The following is a 15,487-nucleotide window of genomic DNA, read 5'->3' as shown; positions in this document are numbered from 1 at the left end:
ATCAGAGGCAATGCACATACTTAACAGGAATGACTGTGTCTGAAGAACTTAAAACATTCCCAAGTAAACTTGGGTGGAAAAGCACTGAATTCATTTGTGAAAACAAATTAATTCAGGGTTAGGTTTCAAATGGGGGGAAAAAAAAAATAAAACACCTCACCAATTTTTTGATACTGTGGCTATGGACCAATGTGAAGGATAATGATGTCTGAAGTTAAAAATTGCAAATAAACAGGGGCACCATGAACATACAATTTTTTCAATATAACTTTTTTATTGGAACACAGCAATAACAATGAGCAGTACTGGTAGGTAACATTCTGATTTAATTTTTTAAAAAAGTACACAAACTAACAGCAAACACAAAATTCTAAAATTTTGCGGCAACTCAATTACCACCAGTGAGATGTGTTATGATTAATAGTCAAGTTCATGCAGTAATCTCAAACTGTAAATTATTCTCCCAAGCTATCATAACATGAATGGATTATAAGCAACATGTGCGAGTTATTAAATGTATTGTAGTTCACTGACCAATAAATCATAGAATTATTTGGAGTAAGTGAAGGTCACTTCTCCTAATGGGAAAATGATCATATTGAAATGAAACTGGCTGCTGGGGGAAAAAATAAGTCAACTAGGGCAAATAATTTGAACTGTGTATGAGATGAAGTTGAAAAATTTCTCTTCATTTTAATTTGCTACCTAACTACTCTACATATGAAGTTTGGGAAGTAATTAAAGTATATTCAACATTATTTACTTTTTGTTTTTACTTGTAACAACTTACACAAAGATAATTGGATAAAAAAAAGTCCCCTCCCTGTTGAAAAGTAAATGGGGCTGTTTCTTTTTAAGTGGAGATCTACTTTTATTCCAATCACCTTGTTTCAGGTTGTTTCATGGGTGTGGGAGCCTTAACACTAGTCAAACCCTTAGGAGTTGAGAATTAAGCACTTGATCTTTACTCAAGTAATTGCTCTCTCTCTCTCTCCATTAGTGGGTCAAATAATTCTGGAAGAAATAATACTGTCCACTTAGGGACAAAATTAAAGCTTCTTAAAATGTAATTGTAAAAAAAAAAATCTAGCGTCAAAGACTTCCTTTGCAAACTTAAAACGTCTATAGCAACCACTAGTTTCACATGCATATGGAAACGAGTACAAAATTCACTCAGGTGAATTTATCAGATCACCTGTAGGAATCACTGAATAACCCAGACTGGCAGAACAGAAACTTGTTTATCTGTTGTAAAAACAAATTTTAAATGCCATTTTTATATTTATAAATGTGCCAGCCTTTCTTAGCCCCACCTGGGCTTACTCAAAGCATAATTTATTATAAAAAATAACATACCCACTTTGCTAGAAGGTATAGTCGTCTTAGGGAGTTGGAGCTGCCATACTTAAGAACAAAGCAATGCAAATTTTCCTTTCCAATCATCCCGCAAAAGAAAAATCAGGAGCTTTACAATCTGCAAGTTCGGCTCAATGAGTTTCCACATTGGCTTTAGAAACTTATCAACCAGGAGTAGCAAAATTACCCTAGCTTACTTTTCAAGCTAGAAAGTTCCCATGGGGATAGATTTTCTATCGATACTGACATGTGGCAACTAGAATCATTTGTAATAATAGCATGACACTGGTAACTGTCCTTAATGTATAAAAAATAGAGATCTAATTTTATAATGTTTTATTAAATATCTACATCTCTGCATCATCGTCATCATCATCTTTGGCTCTGAAGTGCATTTTTCTGAATTCCCGTCTGCTCATCGAAGGACAAGGTGGAGAAACTGGCGGAAGGTCCTTGGGGAAAAGAATAAGATGTTGAGTTTGGTTTTTTTGAGGGGCAATGGGGGTTAAGTGACTTGCCCAGGGTCACACAGCTAGTAAGTGTCAAGTGTCTGAGGCCGGATTTGAACTCAGGTCCTCCTGAATCCAGGGCCGGTACTTTATCCACTGCACCACCTAGCCACCCTGAGATGTTGAGTTTCTTAATCAAAGTTAGGATTTCCCACCAGACTGGCCTCCTTGCTGTTCCCACCATGATGTTCTACCTACCACACAGACTCTCCTAGCCTTGATTTCTTAGCATTCCTATCAAGTGCTACCTCCTCCATAGAGTCTAATGATACCCCTCCCCCAATGCCCTCCCAAACCCCAGGTGTCTCCCCCCACCCCCCAACAGAAAGCAAGCTGTGGACAGGAGTGATTGTCTTTTGTCTCTGTGCCAATAATGGTTAGCACAGTGCCTGCAATGTAAACATCTCTGGATCTGGAAGCTGCCTCCAATGATGCCAATCTTAGCCCATCTATACGAGCCATCCTGCCCACGGCCATAAATTGGCTATGGGAGGTCCAGCCAGCAAGATCAAGATGTTACTTATCGAGTGAACAAATTTCATTCACTTTGACTTCCCCTTGCTAGTTTTACTATGTCTTAGGAAGTGGACAGCTACCACGCGGGATACCAGATTTAGAGGTGGAAGGGACCTACAGAAGCCAGCGCCTTTATTCTTTTTGTTTTGTGGGGCAATGAGGGTTAAGTGACTTGCCCAGGGTCATACAGCTACTGTCAAGTGTTTGAGGTCAGATTTGAACTCAGGTCCTCCTGAATCTAAGGCTGGTGCTTTATCCATTGCCACCTAGCTGCCCCTGACCATATTGTTTTTCAAAAGGAAAAGAGAATAAATTGTTTATTCTTACTTGCATGAGCTCGACATTTCCAAAGAATCGATTCACTGGCATTGGCTGATTGCTATCTTCGTCTAAAAAGATGCTACTGTCTATGTGGGATGGTGTCCTCTCAGGATCTGCTGCCTCTGAGCCGGCCTCCCCGAGCAGCACGGCACTACGCTTACATACATCTTCCTCTATCAGATTTTCTTTATATTTGGGGAGGGCCAAGTCATTTTCAGTCTTTGTTAAGCAACTGTTAGCCACGTCTCTGGAGTGACTGTGATGAGAAAGACCATTCTCATTCTTCTCTATTTGCTGCTCACAAATTCTGGAAGTATTAGCTTCATTACTTGGAGGCAATGCTTTGTGCTCAGCACACTCCAAAGGCTCATTCTCATGGGAGGTTTCAGATGTTTTTGGCAAAGAAGTTTTTTCCTTTTTGGTTGTTAGTTCTTGTAATTCTGACTTGATGAAACCATCTTTTTCATACTTGAGTGTCTTGGAAGTACGTCTCTCAGTTGCTTTGTGTGATGAAGCCTATCAAGAAAGATAAGCTTAAGGAAAAACCAGTGATACCTATCAGACCCAAGACTGTATTTTGTTCATTTCACATTAGGGGTCAGAATGGTTTGTTTCAACATCTCAAACAATGTGAAAGATTTAAATGGACAGTTTTAAAAAAGAATTTTTACTCTAATACTAGTATAAGAACACAAATCTAAATCAATGATTGAAAAAGAATCTGGACAAATACCCTAATTCTACTAGGGCTGTTATACTTATGGATAACTTATTTAGGCATGTGGCTATATTTTACTTTATAAACAAAAGAGAGAAAAGTCTTGACTACACTATAATCTGCCTATTGTGGGGTCCTAGGACCATAGTTTTAGGACATATGAGAAATAATTATTAATAATCAATATCTTGGGGGACCCAGAGATCTCCACTTTTTCAGTCCTCTCTTCCCTCTACCAGAACACAAGGCCTCCTTGAGAGATTTCATCCAACCTTTTCCAGATCAAACCCAAATCAAACCAAAGCTAACAGAAGGATCCTTAGGTGGAGACAGATTCTTTTTTTTTCTAGATAAGCTGAAGGATTTCACTAATGAGATTTAACCACACCTAAATGAAAGGATGTTGCCTAGACCAGTTTGAGTGTGTGTGTGGGGGGGGAATCTTGCATTCCTTTCTCTGAAGTCATTCTTGGACTTCATTTTAATATAACCCATCTCTACTCATGCCAATCAATTAGATTGATTGTTGTTAACCAACTGAAATTGATTGCTACGTGATAGACTTCCTGCAGTTAGACAGGTATGTAACTGAGATCCCACCATTAGGGGTCTTTGGTCTGAGAGAGATCGCTATAGACACTGTTTTATTAATTACACACTGACCACATTAATAAGATGATTAAATTACCCAGAGACCATGTCTCTCATATTTTTTAATTGTCACAGATATTTATTAAAGACCTTTCATCCGACAGATGAAGGAAGAGGCTCAGAGAGAGGAAGTGTCTTGTCCAACCATCACAGGGGTAATTAGAGGAAGGATTTGAATCCAGGCCCTCTGGCTGTAGTCAGGGCTCCTTCCACTATAACAAACTCTACTCTTTGCGTATCATTTGAATTCAGTCATTTGCAAAGGCGCACAGTAGACCTGCTATCATAAAGAAGGTATATTATAGTAGGTCCAATGATAGTGTGGCTTCCGATCCAACAAGGGAGAAGAGAGGAAAGTAAGAAAGAGTTGATTTGGTGGCATTTTCTACTGACTCCCCCTACTCTTTCCCAAAAAGAAATTTGCTATGAATTGTAGAACAAAATATAGTCAAGCTCTCACTGGATAGTAGGTCCTCAACTTTGTGCATTCTGCATCATGGGAAGAATGACAAAGGAGAGGAGAGGCTGAGGAAGAGGGGCCTCGACTCCTCCCTAATTCACTAAACATCAAATTGCTGATTGGAAAAAGTGTCTCCTGGGCATCACTCTAAGAGGTTCACTGACTTTCCTTCTAAGACTCCTCCTCTTTGGAATGGACAATCATTAAATATCATTTTAGAATGACATATCCATAGAGTGTGGAATACATAAAATGGGTCTATGTGAAACCAGATTTTAAAACTCTTCAGAGAATGGATGAACATCATCTTACCAAACACACTGTTTTTGTAGATTTGGAAACATCAACTTCCTGGGCCGAGGCAGCTCTGGTGGCTGGGTAGTTTTTGCTCCTTAGGCGTGCTGAAGAGCGCACCCCGTCTGCAAGCTAAATCAGATATGAAGAGGTCAGAGAAAGCACTGGGGGGTGCTGAGAACACAAGAGACAACCAAGAAGTATGACTCAGATTTATGTAGCAAGTATGATTTGAAGGACCAAGGGGGAAAGTTTTTTTAAAATGATGGGAAAGGGGCAGCTAGGTGGCGCAGTGGATAAAGCACTGGCCTTGGATTCAGGAGGACCTGAGTTCAAATCCAGCCTCAGACATTTGACACTTAACTGGCTGTGTGACCCTGGGCAAGTCACTTAACCCTTATTGCCCTGCAAAACCAAAAAAAAAAAAAAATAAAATGATGGGGAAAAAAAGCTCTTAAAGCAATTGAGAAGTCATCAAGAAAGTCAAGGGCTCAGCAATTCATACTATTTCAAGATAATAACAATCACTCAATTAATTGCCTACTATGTGACAGGCACTGTGCTAAGCATTGGGGATTCCCTGCCCTCAGGGAAGTCACAGTCTAATGGGGAGAGACAAACTGCGGACAACTGTGCACACAAGATATAGACAGGTCATCTCAGAAGGTGATAACCTTTCTGGGAGTCGGGAGAGGTTGGGGATGGGAGACTGTGAAATGTCTGCAGAAGGAAGGATTTGAATGTGTTGCTGTGAAATCCATTTTTATTTGTCCGAGAGTCGGCACTAAAAACCCAGAATAAACTAGAAGATGGTGACCCTCCAATTAATCAAGTACATACCAAATATCTATCAGGTCCCAGCACCTTCCTAGGTGCTGGAGGTCTGAGCACAATGAATGAGGTGACTCCTACTCACAATGCATTGGCACTCTAACAGGAATGACAGCTGTACCAATCAGAAAACACCCTCGCCAAAAGGAATTGCAAGCACAGAAAATATAGTTCAGGAGCATTTTCCTGAAAAACTAAACAAGTATCAAATGACTCTAAATTCAAATGCTTTTAAAATAAGTTCAATTCAACTGAACATTTAATAGGTATCTAACATGTGCAAAGTGCTGTGCTAGGTACTGGGGTCACAGAGACCAAAACCAACCTAATCCCTGCTCTCAAGGAGCTTCCACTCTATTTTAGGGAAGACTGAGAAGACTGTCCCTCAAAAAGGAGACTGTTTTATGAGTCTAGGATTTTAGAACTTTCTTAGTCCTTCACCTATGTCTTCCAAGAGACTAACATCCAGTGTTTTCTTGGCAAAGATATTGGAGCAGTTTGCCATTTCCTCTTCAAGTTCATTTTATAGATGAGAAAACTGAGGTAAAGAGGGTTAAGTGACTTGTCCAGGGTCACAAATCTGGTAAGTGTCTGAGGCTGGATTTGACCTCACTAAGAAGAGTCTTCCTGACTCCAGGCCCAGCACTCTATCCACTGCCCCACAGAGTCCCCCTGCTACCCAATACATTCTTTACCATCATCGTCGTCATCATCATCTTTTTTTTTTTTTTGCAGGGCAATGAGGGTTAGGTGACTTGCCCAGGTTCACACAGCTAGTAAGTGTCAAGTGTCTGAGGCCAGATTTGAACTCAGGTCCTCATGAATCCAAGGCTGGTTCTTTATCTACTGTACCACCTAGCTGCCCCCAATACATTCATTACACAAGAATCAAAGATGTCTAGGCCAAAACATACATTTATCCACCAAGCAGGAGGGACTTAAGTTTTTCCTTAAACTTCTATTCAGGAACTAAAACATTTAACATAAGTTAACATGGAGAAAAAGTCTTGAGTTCTTATCTTCCAAAGAATGAAAGAACTTATATGTGAAAACAATATTAGTTTATTTCATTCTGTTAAGCTAATTCCAATCTGATAAATTTAAAAGCCCTATAAACCTCACTTTAAGAGTCAGTCCAAGATCCTGGGGGGAAAAGGGGATTGTAATAAAGCCATTCGTTGTTGTTGTTGTTTTCTTTAAAAGGCTAGACTGGAAAGAGGGAAAATAAATCATGAGGAGTAAGGAGAAATATTAAAAGGAGAAATTAAGGGAAAAGGTTATAAGCTGTTTTGCAAGACAAGCAGCCAGAAATGGGATGCCAACCTGCTACATAGACATTTAAGACGAGTGCCTCCCTTGAGATCATCTCCAATCTGTCCTGTTTATTTCTTGTTTGTACACAGTTATTTCCCTGTTGGGGGGGTTCTGGCTTTTGTTTGTGTTTCTCTGGTATATAGCACAGTGCCTGGCACATAGGAGACACTTCAGAGGTGCTTAATAACTCTACCAAGTATGAGAGAAACCCACACATGTGGAGTGAGGGGAATAAGGCGATTTAAAAAAACCTGGCTTTAAATAAGTGATTTCTCAACTTTTCCAACTATCACGTGACATAGGTGGAAGAATCAAGGACATAGCAAGTATTCAGTTCATTAAAAGACAGAGGAAAGGAAGAAAAAAACCGCCAAGGATGTACGGAAAGTAAGCAAGGTAAGCGACCACATGACGTGCAGTCCAGAGGGCTTTTAAGAGCGCCTCTGTAAATCAAACACTTGCTGAAGCACTGAGGACTGTGCTTGTACCATGAGTAACCATAATAAATATGTTGACCTGAAACATTTGGGTGCCAGTTCTACTTTTAAATCTAAACAATCTTGTTATTTACTGAAGGTTGGCCCAAAGCACACATATGGGGGGAGCATAAAACCCCTTAAAGTAAGAGCTACACATCCTCTGTCAATGTTTTTAAGGTAATTTACACAAGTCCAGAGGAGTGCTTTCCACCTGGGCGTTTATCATCTATAGGGAGCATTTTGTTTCACAAATGCTATCTTCTTATCTGATCGTTTCAGGGCTTTGGGAGAATACCCCTGGGTGCTTTTGCTAATGATACTGAAGTCTGAGAAAGTAGCTGATTCAAAGAAGAAAATCTACTCCTACACAGACTCTCCCATACGTCTTTCCCATGTATGTCTCTTTTCTAGGATTCTCTAAGCTGAATTCCAATCCTTCCTCAGGGATGTTTGTTTCCAATTACTTCACATCTTATTCGGGTAGGGATCAAACTGGCCTGACTGAATTTCAAAAAGCCGTCTAGCTATGAAGTTGGAAGCAGATCACTGAACCTGTCTCAGGCCTCAGTTTTATCATTTGCACAATGAATATAGGCTTTGGACTGCATAATCTGTGGTGCCCTTCTCACGTCTACACTAATGCAGATGTATGAGGGTTTCTATCCTTAGGTGGCAGTGCTCTCTGGACAGTCACTGCTGAATCTCTTCTTGACTTGCACATGACTCAGCACCTCTTGGGCAGATAATAATACATTCTTATGCCAGCCAATCTGTGAGCTCATCAATGCACTCCCTCCAGTGGTAAAGGTGGCAATGTATCCCTGCCTTCTCATTCTGGGCAGCACTTATCAGCTCCTTGCCTCTGGCTGGGAAGGTGGGTGTGTACCTGCCATGCTGGGGGGTGCGGGTGGGGGCTACGTTCTAGATCTCTCAATAATCACATGGGTACCATGGCCAAGGGTAGGCAGTCATCATCCCTTGCTTGCCTTCCTTTTCTGGTTCCATCTCTCTCGGATGGCATCTTTTATGCCACCTCCTGCAAACAGGCTGCCGCCCATTCACATCTACCCTGTGTGGGACCTACAACTTTAGTTTTTTGATGACTGTGGCATTATTCCATGACCCATAGCTCTACTGCATTGTCACATATATTTTATCTGTTACCTCTTAGGCTGTTAAGTTCCTTGTGGACAGGTATCATCTCTTATTACTCTGTATCCTAACACAAAGTATGTGTCCCATGCATCTCAACACTGTAAATTACTTTGTCAGTTAAAAATGGAGATGCCTCTTAGGGAAATCCCTCTTTCCAATTCTACTGGAAATAATAAAACATAATATTTGCCGTTTTAAGGTTTATAAAGCACTTTGCCTTCAATTACCTTGTGACAAAGTAGCTAGTAAAAGTATTATATCCATTTTTATAAAGAAGGAAACTGGGCTTCAGGAATGTCAAATAATTGATCAATGTCACAGAGTTAGGGAGCAGCAAAGCCATGATGTGAATCCTCTAGCTTAAAGTCAATGTTCCTTCTCTGCCCCATTTGGGGTTTTCTCAGCAAAGGTACTGGTGTGATTTGCCTTTTCCTTCCCCAGTTAATTTTACAGATGAAAAAACTGAAACAGGGCAAAGTGACTTGCCCAGGGTCACACAGCTACTAAGTGTCTGAGGCCAGATTTGAACTCAGACCTTTCTGACTCCTGGCCTGGTGCTCTATCCACTTCACCACCTAGCTGGCCCACGCTGAAAGGTTTTGAACCTCATAACTGTGTGAGCAATAGGCACTACAGGTGATATTTATCCTCACCTTGCAGAAGAAATTGAAACATGGGTGGGGGGGAGGAGGTAAGTGACTTGCCCAAGGCCACACAGCAAACAATTCACAGAGATGGGATGTGAACCTCAATTTCTATGGACTCCTGGGCCAGCATTTTATTTATAGGACTCCACTGCCTCTGTGGATTATAGATTCAGAGTTAAAAAGGGCTGTGGAGATCATGTGGCCCAAACTTCTGTTTTTCTAGATAAAGGATGGAGGAGAGCTGATCATAGAAGCATAGATCTGGAGCAGAAAGGGCCTTGGAAGCCACTGAGTTCTACCTCCTCATTTTATACATGAGGAATCTGAGGCCTTGAGAAGTTGCTTGAGCTTAAGTATATGGTAGTAAAAGGGCAGTACAGACAAAGGATTAAGTTAACTGATTTGTTCAAGGCCGGGCACACACACAACAGAATGTGGCGGATACTGATTTGATGCAGTTCTTTCTACCACACTGTGGGAATGAAGTTCAATTCGATTCAACAAGCATTCAGTGATGTCAGGCAGTGTGCAAAGATAAATATGAAAACAGCCTCTGAACTCAAAGAGCTTAGGTTCTTCCTGGGGAAAACGGCATACCCAGGTAAATACATAAAAAACCCACAATTTCTGTATGTATACGTGTGTATGGGTGCAAGTGGGTGATACATTTAGGCTAACAATTTGGGAGGTTCAGTTAGTCAATCAGTCATATAGAAAGCACCTATGTGCCAGGCATTATGCTAAGCAGTGGGGATACCAAAGAAGGCTCTCAAGGAGCTCATAGTCTAAGGGAACTCTCCTGTAGATGAAAAAAATTCTCTAGTCCAAACACCAGGCTAAGGCTACAAGTCGGAGAACTGCATGAGGAATTCACTACTCAAATAAGAAAGGGAGGGAAACTGAGGCAGCCAAATAGTTACTATAATAAGCCCTGGCGCCGTGACGCCAGTGTGACTTAATTCTTCCTCCGCCCCTCCTCGTGCCCACCTTAGATCCCAAGAGAGCCATAGTTAGGGCCCAGAGAAATCGGGGTCCCCACGATCCCAAGGCCCCGGGGCTGGGGACCCCTATGACCAGGGCGGTTGAGGCTTGGGAAGATTGATGCCAGGGAGGATGGGCATCCTCCATCGGTGCCCCCGGGTATTTGACCTGGACAAAGAACCCCCAAGAGGGCAGACCCTTTCTCGTGGGGCGTGGCCTAAGCGGATGGACCCGCCCCCACGGAAACACTCAAAACAGGCGTGGCCTATCGCGCCGCGGGAGGCAAGTGGGCGTGGCCCAGCACTCCTGGGGGCTGCTGGGCGTGGCTTGGGGGGGTCCTTCGAAGTATGTCGCGTGATATCTACCCTTCCGCCCAAGGGGTGCTGGTGGGCGTGGCTTAGCGGAGGGATCCTGGCCCCACACCAGACCCCCAGCGTGGAGGAGGGGGACGGGGACAATGGGCTGGTGTCACAGGCCGCGTCCCAGGCGGTGGAGGACACCTTCCTCGCCCCATCCCCTGCGATCCCCTGCGTTCCGCGGGCTCCCCGCCCCGACCCCCGTCCGCATGCCGTCGGCCGCCTTCCCGTGCCCGCAGCACGAGGCGGGGTTCCCTCACCTTCCGGCTCCTCATGAGTCTGAGGCGCCGCCGCCACCGCGGCGTCCTCAGCTCCCGGGGCTAACGCTCCCTTGCGCACCTGACCCGCGAGCCGGGGGAGACACCAGCCCCGGGCCGCCGCGTCGTCCCGACGTCTACCGCCGCTTCCACCAATCAGGAGCCGGCGCCGCCGGGTCACGTGGCCCAAACACGTTCGGCCCCCAACCGAGAGGAGGCGGTACGGGATTCAAGGGGCCGGCAGGCTGGGCGGGATTTAGCGGCGCGGCGCCGGGAGGGGCGGGGAGGATGGGAGGAGTTTGCTTGAGCTCACGCGCCGCCATGCTCGCGAGGGGCGCGCGCATGGGCGGCCACCTTGTGTCCGCCATGTTTGGACGGGGTAGGATGAGTCGGTCCATCGGTCATCCACGAAATCGGATTGAGAACCCGAATGTTCCGCCTCGGGGAGATGCAAAGACAATGAACGAGACTAGAAGTGACACAGTGTCTCAGATAGACGATCGTGGGGGAACCTTGGAGGGCCTCTAAGAAAACTGGGGTTAAATGACTTGCCCAAGGTCACTTTGGTAGATCTGGGATTTGAACTCCGGTCCCAGAGGAGCCTGCAGTTTTAGAGGCTGACAGATGAGTAATTGATAATATGGACCATCACCCACCCACATTATAACTCACAGATTCCCTGGTTTAGAAGGGACCTTAGTGACCTTCCCATCCTAGGCTTCCAACTCCTAACAATTCATTCTATAACACAGTGTGCCAGGGGCTGCTGGGTGGTGCAATGGACGGTGTGTGGGCCTGGAGCCAGGAGGACCTGAGCTGAATGAGTGACCTTGGGCAAGTCACTTGACTTTGGTTTGCTTTCATTCCTCTGCCAAAGTGGGGCTGATAGGGGCAGCTAGGTGGCGCAGTGGATAAAGCACTGGCCCTGGATTCAGGAGGACCTGAGTTCAAATCTGGCCTCAGATACTTGACACTTACTAGCTGTGTGACCCTGGGCAAGTCACTTAACCCTCATTGCTCCCCCTCCCCCCAAATGGGGCTGATAATACCCCTTACCCACAGAGTTGTGAAGATGGGTTATTGTGAGATAATAATTGTGAAGTGTCCATCACAGTGCCTGGCAGTTAGTGCCATATAAATTTCAGCCATTATGTTATTTTTATTATTACTTACCTCCTATGGTAGGTGAGGATCAAAATGAGATATTTGGAAAGTTCTTCCCATGGTGCTTGGAGCACAATAAGCAATATAAAAATGTTAGCTGTTATTATAATTATAATTATTATTTATTTATTTTATCATGTAGTAGCAGTTTTTAAACCCTGTCAAAAGGGGAAATATTGGTTGGTCTGGCTTGACCTGATCTTAATGAAGTCATACTGGCTCTTAGAGATCACCACTTTCCAGATGGTACCTGACCATCTCTTTAATCATTTATTCTGGTATTTTTCCAGGAACGAAAAGCTAGATTCCTAGCAGACAGTTATTCTATTTTCTTCCCCTTTTTGGAAAATTGAGACTTTTTCCTCTTCAGTGCTTTGGTACTTCTCATGTTCTCCACTTTCTTTAAAATATGATTGATAAGAGATTATCAATCAAGTCACAGTTCTTTCCATATCTGATGATAAGAGTTCATCCGGGCCAAGTCACTTGAATTCTTCACCCTCTCATACTGTCTCCATATTTATTTTGAGTGTCAACTCTCCATTAGATATTTTTTGTTCCTTCTCCAGCCAAAAGGCATCACAACAAGGCTGATGGAATGGGAAATCAGAGGGGAATGGAGGGCTTGGAGGTTTTGGTGAGGATGAATAGATGCAGGAAGAACAGAGGAACAGATGAAAAGATAGTGCCTACTAACTAGGTTCATGGAAGTGGAATAGGCTGCTGGATTGGGGACCCGGGGTGCCCTGTGGTGCATCCATATGAATGCTGGAGGTCCTAAGGATACAGGCAGAGCTTGGGAAGAAGAGGAAGACTCTCGGCACTGAAATCCTAGAGAATAGAGGGTGAGCGGTCCAGGGGCCAAGACTGTAGAGGACAGCAAGAGCAGTGGAAAGAGCCCGATCCAGCCCCAGGCAGGGAGGTCAGACTGGGGATAAAACAAATCATCAGTGACTCCGTTGCTTACCATCAGGAGAGCTTTTCTTGGCCACTAGGTGGCACCATAGTGCACAAAGCACTAGGCCTGGCGTCAGGAAGACTCCTTGTCCTTAATTCAAATGTAGTCTCAGATACTTACTAGCTGGGGCAAGTCACTGTACCTGGGTTGCCTCAGTTTCCTAATCTGTGCAACCATACAGTATCTTTGCCAAGAAAATCCCAGATGGGGTCACGAAGAGTCAGACACAACTGAAACTTCTGAACAAGAAGAGGGGTAGAGAGGCAGTGTAGCCTAGGGGACAGAGACCTAGCCTTGAAGTCCGGAAGACCTGGGTTCAGATTCTACCTCTGACCCCTACTGGTGGCATGACCTAGAGCAAGTTACTTTTTGCTCTAGGCAACTCACTCAGACGATACCAAGGCAGGCCCAGGTCTCTGGCAAGACTCTGACTCCTGACTCTGGCAAGGGGGTGAGGTTGGCTCTCTGAGGCCTCTTCCAGTTCTGACATTCTTTGACTTGGATGCTGAATGAGCTGCACAGTGTTTGGGGATCTGAAATTCCCATCCCTGATTTGGCAGTTTTGGGTACAAAAGAATTTCTCTTGCCTCTGACAATATGCAAATTAGGTACTAATATAATTAGGAAGCTCTGTGTCAGTTCTGTCCTGTTCCTGTATATAACCCAATTCCTCTGCCCCAACTTAAACCTATTTCCTCTTGCATTGTCCTCATTAGAGACAGAACAGCTGGCCACCTCTGCTTTTTTTTTTTTTTTGTGAGGCAATTGGGGTTAAGTGACTTGCCCAGGGTCACACAGCTAGTAAGTATGTCAGGTGACTGAGGTCGAATTTGAACTCATGTCCTCCTGAATCCAGGAACTGTGCTCTATCCACTGCCCCACCTAGCTGCCCCTCCACCTCTACTTTTAATGGAGATTAGCCTCCTGCTGGGGTTGAATTGTTTCACGTTTCCACCCCACCGCTTGCCCAGACCACCCTGTGTAAGGACAGGGATGTAGGTTGTTAGTCCTCTCCCTTCAGTCTTATTTGCAAACCCTCAGCAGCACCCAGGCATTCAGTGATCAGCTCAATGCAGTGCTTATGAAACTAGGAGATGGCTTTTTGAGTCACAGAGACCTAAGTTCAAATCCTGGCTTAAACTCTTAATTAGCTGAGTGACCCTGGGCAAGTCACTTATCCTCTCTCAGCTTCAGTTTTCTCATCTATGTAATAGATGTACCAGAAAAGGATATTGTGAGCATCAAATGAGATGCTGTACATGAAGGACTTTGCAAACTTTCAAGTGCTATATTAACTGTGTATTAATTAAGTGCTTTATTAATGCTAATTTTAATTACTAGATAGTATTATTAATTACAAAAATAAAATACAGCCTTTCCACAAAACACTTTAGGCAAAAAGTAGTAATAACAATAATAATAATAATGGACATTTATTAGGACTTTAAGGATGGCAAAACATTTTATATACGTTATCTCATTTGGGCCTCAGTTTCCTCATTTGTAAAATGAGAGGGTTGGACTGGATTGCCTCTAGGATCAATTCCAGCTCAATCTATTAGCCTGTGTTACATGTAACAGTTCTATGAGATAGATGCTGTTATCATCTCCCTTTTTGCAGATGAGGAAAACAAGGCTCAGAAAGGTTAAGTGGTTCTATAACAATAAGAATCAGGGACAGGATTTGATCCTGGGTCTCTCCTGACTTCCACTCCTTCCTTTTGGGTCACAAGATGTCTGGGTTAGAGAAGAATATGGTGAACCAAGACTTTTTTCATGTTCTGAATAATTCCAGATTCTTGCAACATAAAATCCTTTGTCACACTTTTGTCCTCTACCTTCCCTTCTCCCAAAATCCATCACAGTTACATAATGCAAATTGCCTAAAATGCATGGTTCAAATAAACAGATATACAGCAAACTACATATTGTGTGCCTGAAGTAAATGGAAATGGTCTTTTCTTTCCCTCCCTCCCTCCCTCCCTCCCTCCCTTCCTTCCTTCCTTCCCCTGTGAGCACATTGAAATCAGGCAATTTCGTCAGAAGCATTAGGCCTCCCAGTTAAACTGTAAAGGTTGAAAAGTGAACTACGGTAGACAACAATTCCATGTACTGCTTGCTGGTCCCTCTGTGCATTGCTCTGCACCTGAGCTGTGATTCATAGTCTCTTCCAAAAGCATCTTAATGCTCTCTGCTCTGGTGGAATGACTCCCTAGAAGATCAGAAATATAGATGTTACCATCTTCTTAGTGCAAAACAAGTGATAATGCTTAGCACCTCTTGTAGGCATTCTTGGAATCAATATGCAGATTTGCTGCATCTTGTAAGCCGAGAATAATTTAGGCTGGGACGTTGGAGTTTTGCCACCACCTTTGTTTGGGAAGAAGTGAACCTGCAGACAGTCTGCTTGTCTGTCTGTCTAGCTCAGGAGTTGTTAACCTTTTTTTGGCTTATAGAACTCCTTTGTAGTCTAGAGAAGCTTATGGACCCCTTCTCAGAGTAATGTTTTTAAACCCATAA

General features: G+C 43.5%; 1 protein-coding gene across 1 annotated transcript; it reads right to left on the bottom strand.

Moving 5' to 3' along the window:
• Positions 1-281: 281 nt before the first annotated feature.
• C3H1orf174 (chromosome 3 C1orf174 homolog) lies at positions 282-10,987 on the bottom strand. Its single transcript, XM_043991550.1, has 4 exons — positions 10,849-10,987; positions 4,844-4,957; positions 2,709-3,218; positions 282-1,808 (listed from the first exon to the last, which is right to left on the bottom strand). Exons 1-4 carry the CDS (start codon positions 10,861-10,863, stop codon positions 1,704-1,706), a joined length of 744 nt encoding a protein of 247 aa, XP_043847485.1. The 5' UTR covers positions 10,864-10,987; the 3' UTR covers positions 282-1,703.
• Between the last annotated feature and the right edge of the window lie 4,500 nt (positions 10,988-15,487).

Source organism: Dromiciops gliroides, chromosome 3 (assembly GCF_019393635.1).
Source record: "Dromiciops gliroides isolate mDroGli1 chromosome 3, mDroGli1.pri, whole genome shotgun sequence".
Taxonomy (NCBI): domain Eukaryota; kingdom Metazoa; phylum Chordata; class Mammalia; order Microbiotheria; family Microbiotheriidae; genus Dromiciops; species Dromiciops gliroides.
Note: the sequence above shows the minus strand (reverse complement) of the source record. Positions and strands in the feature narration are given on the sequence as shown.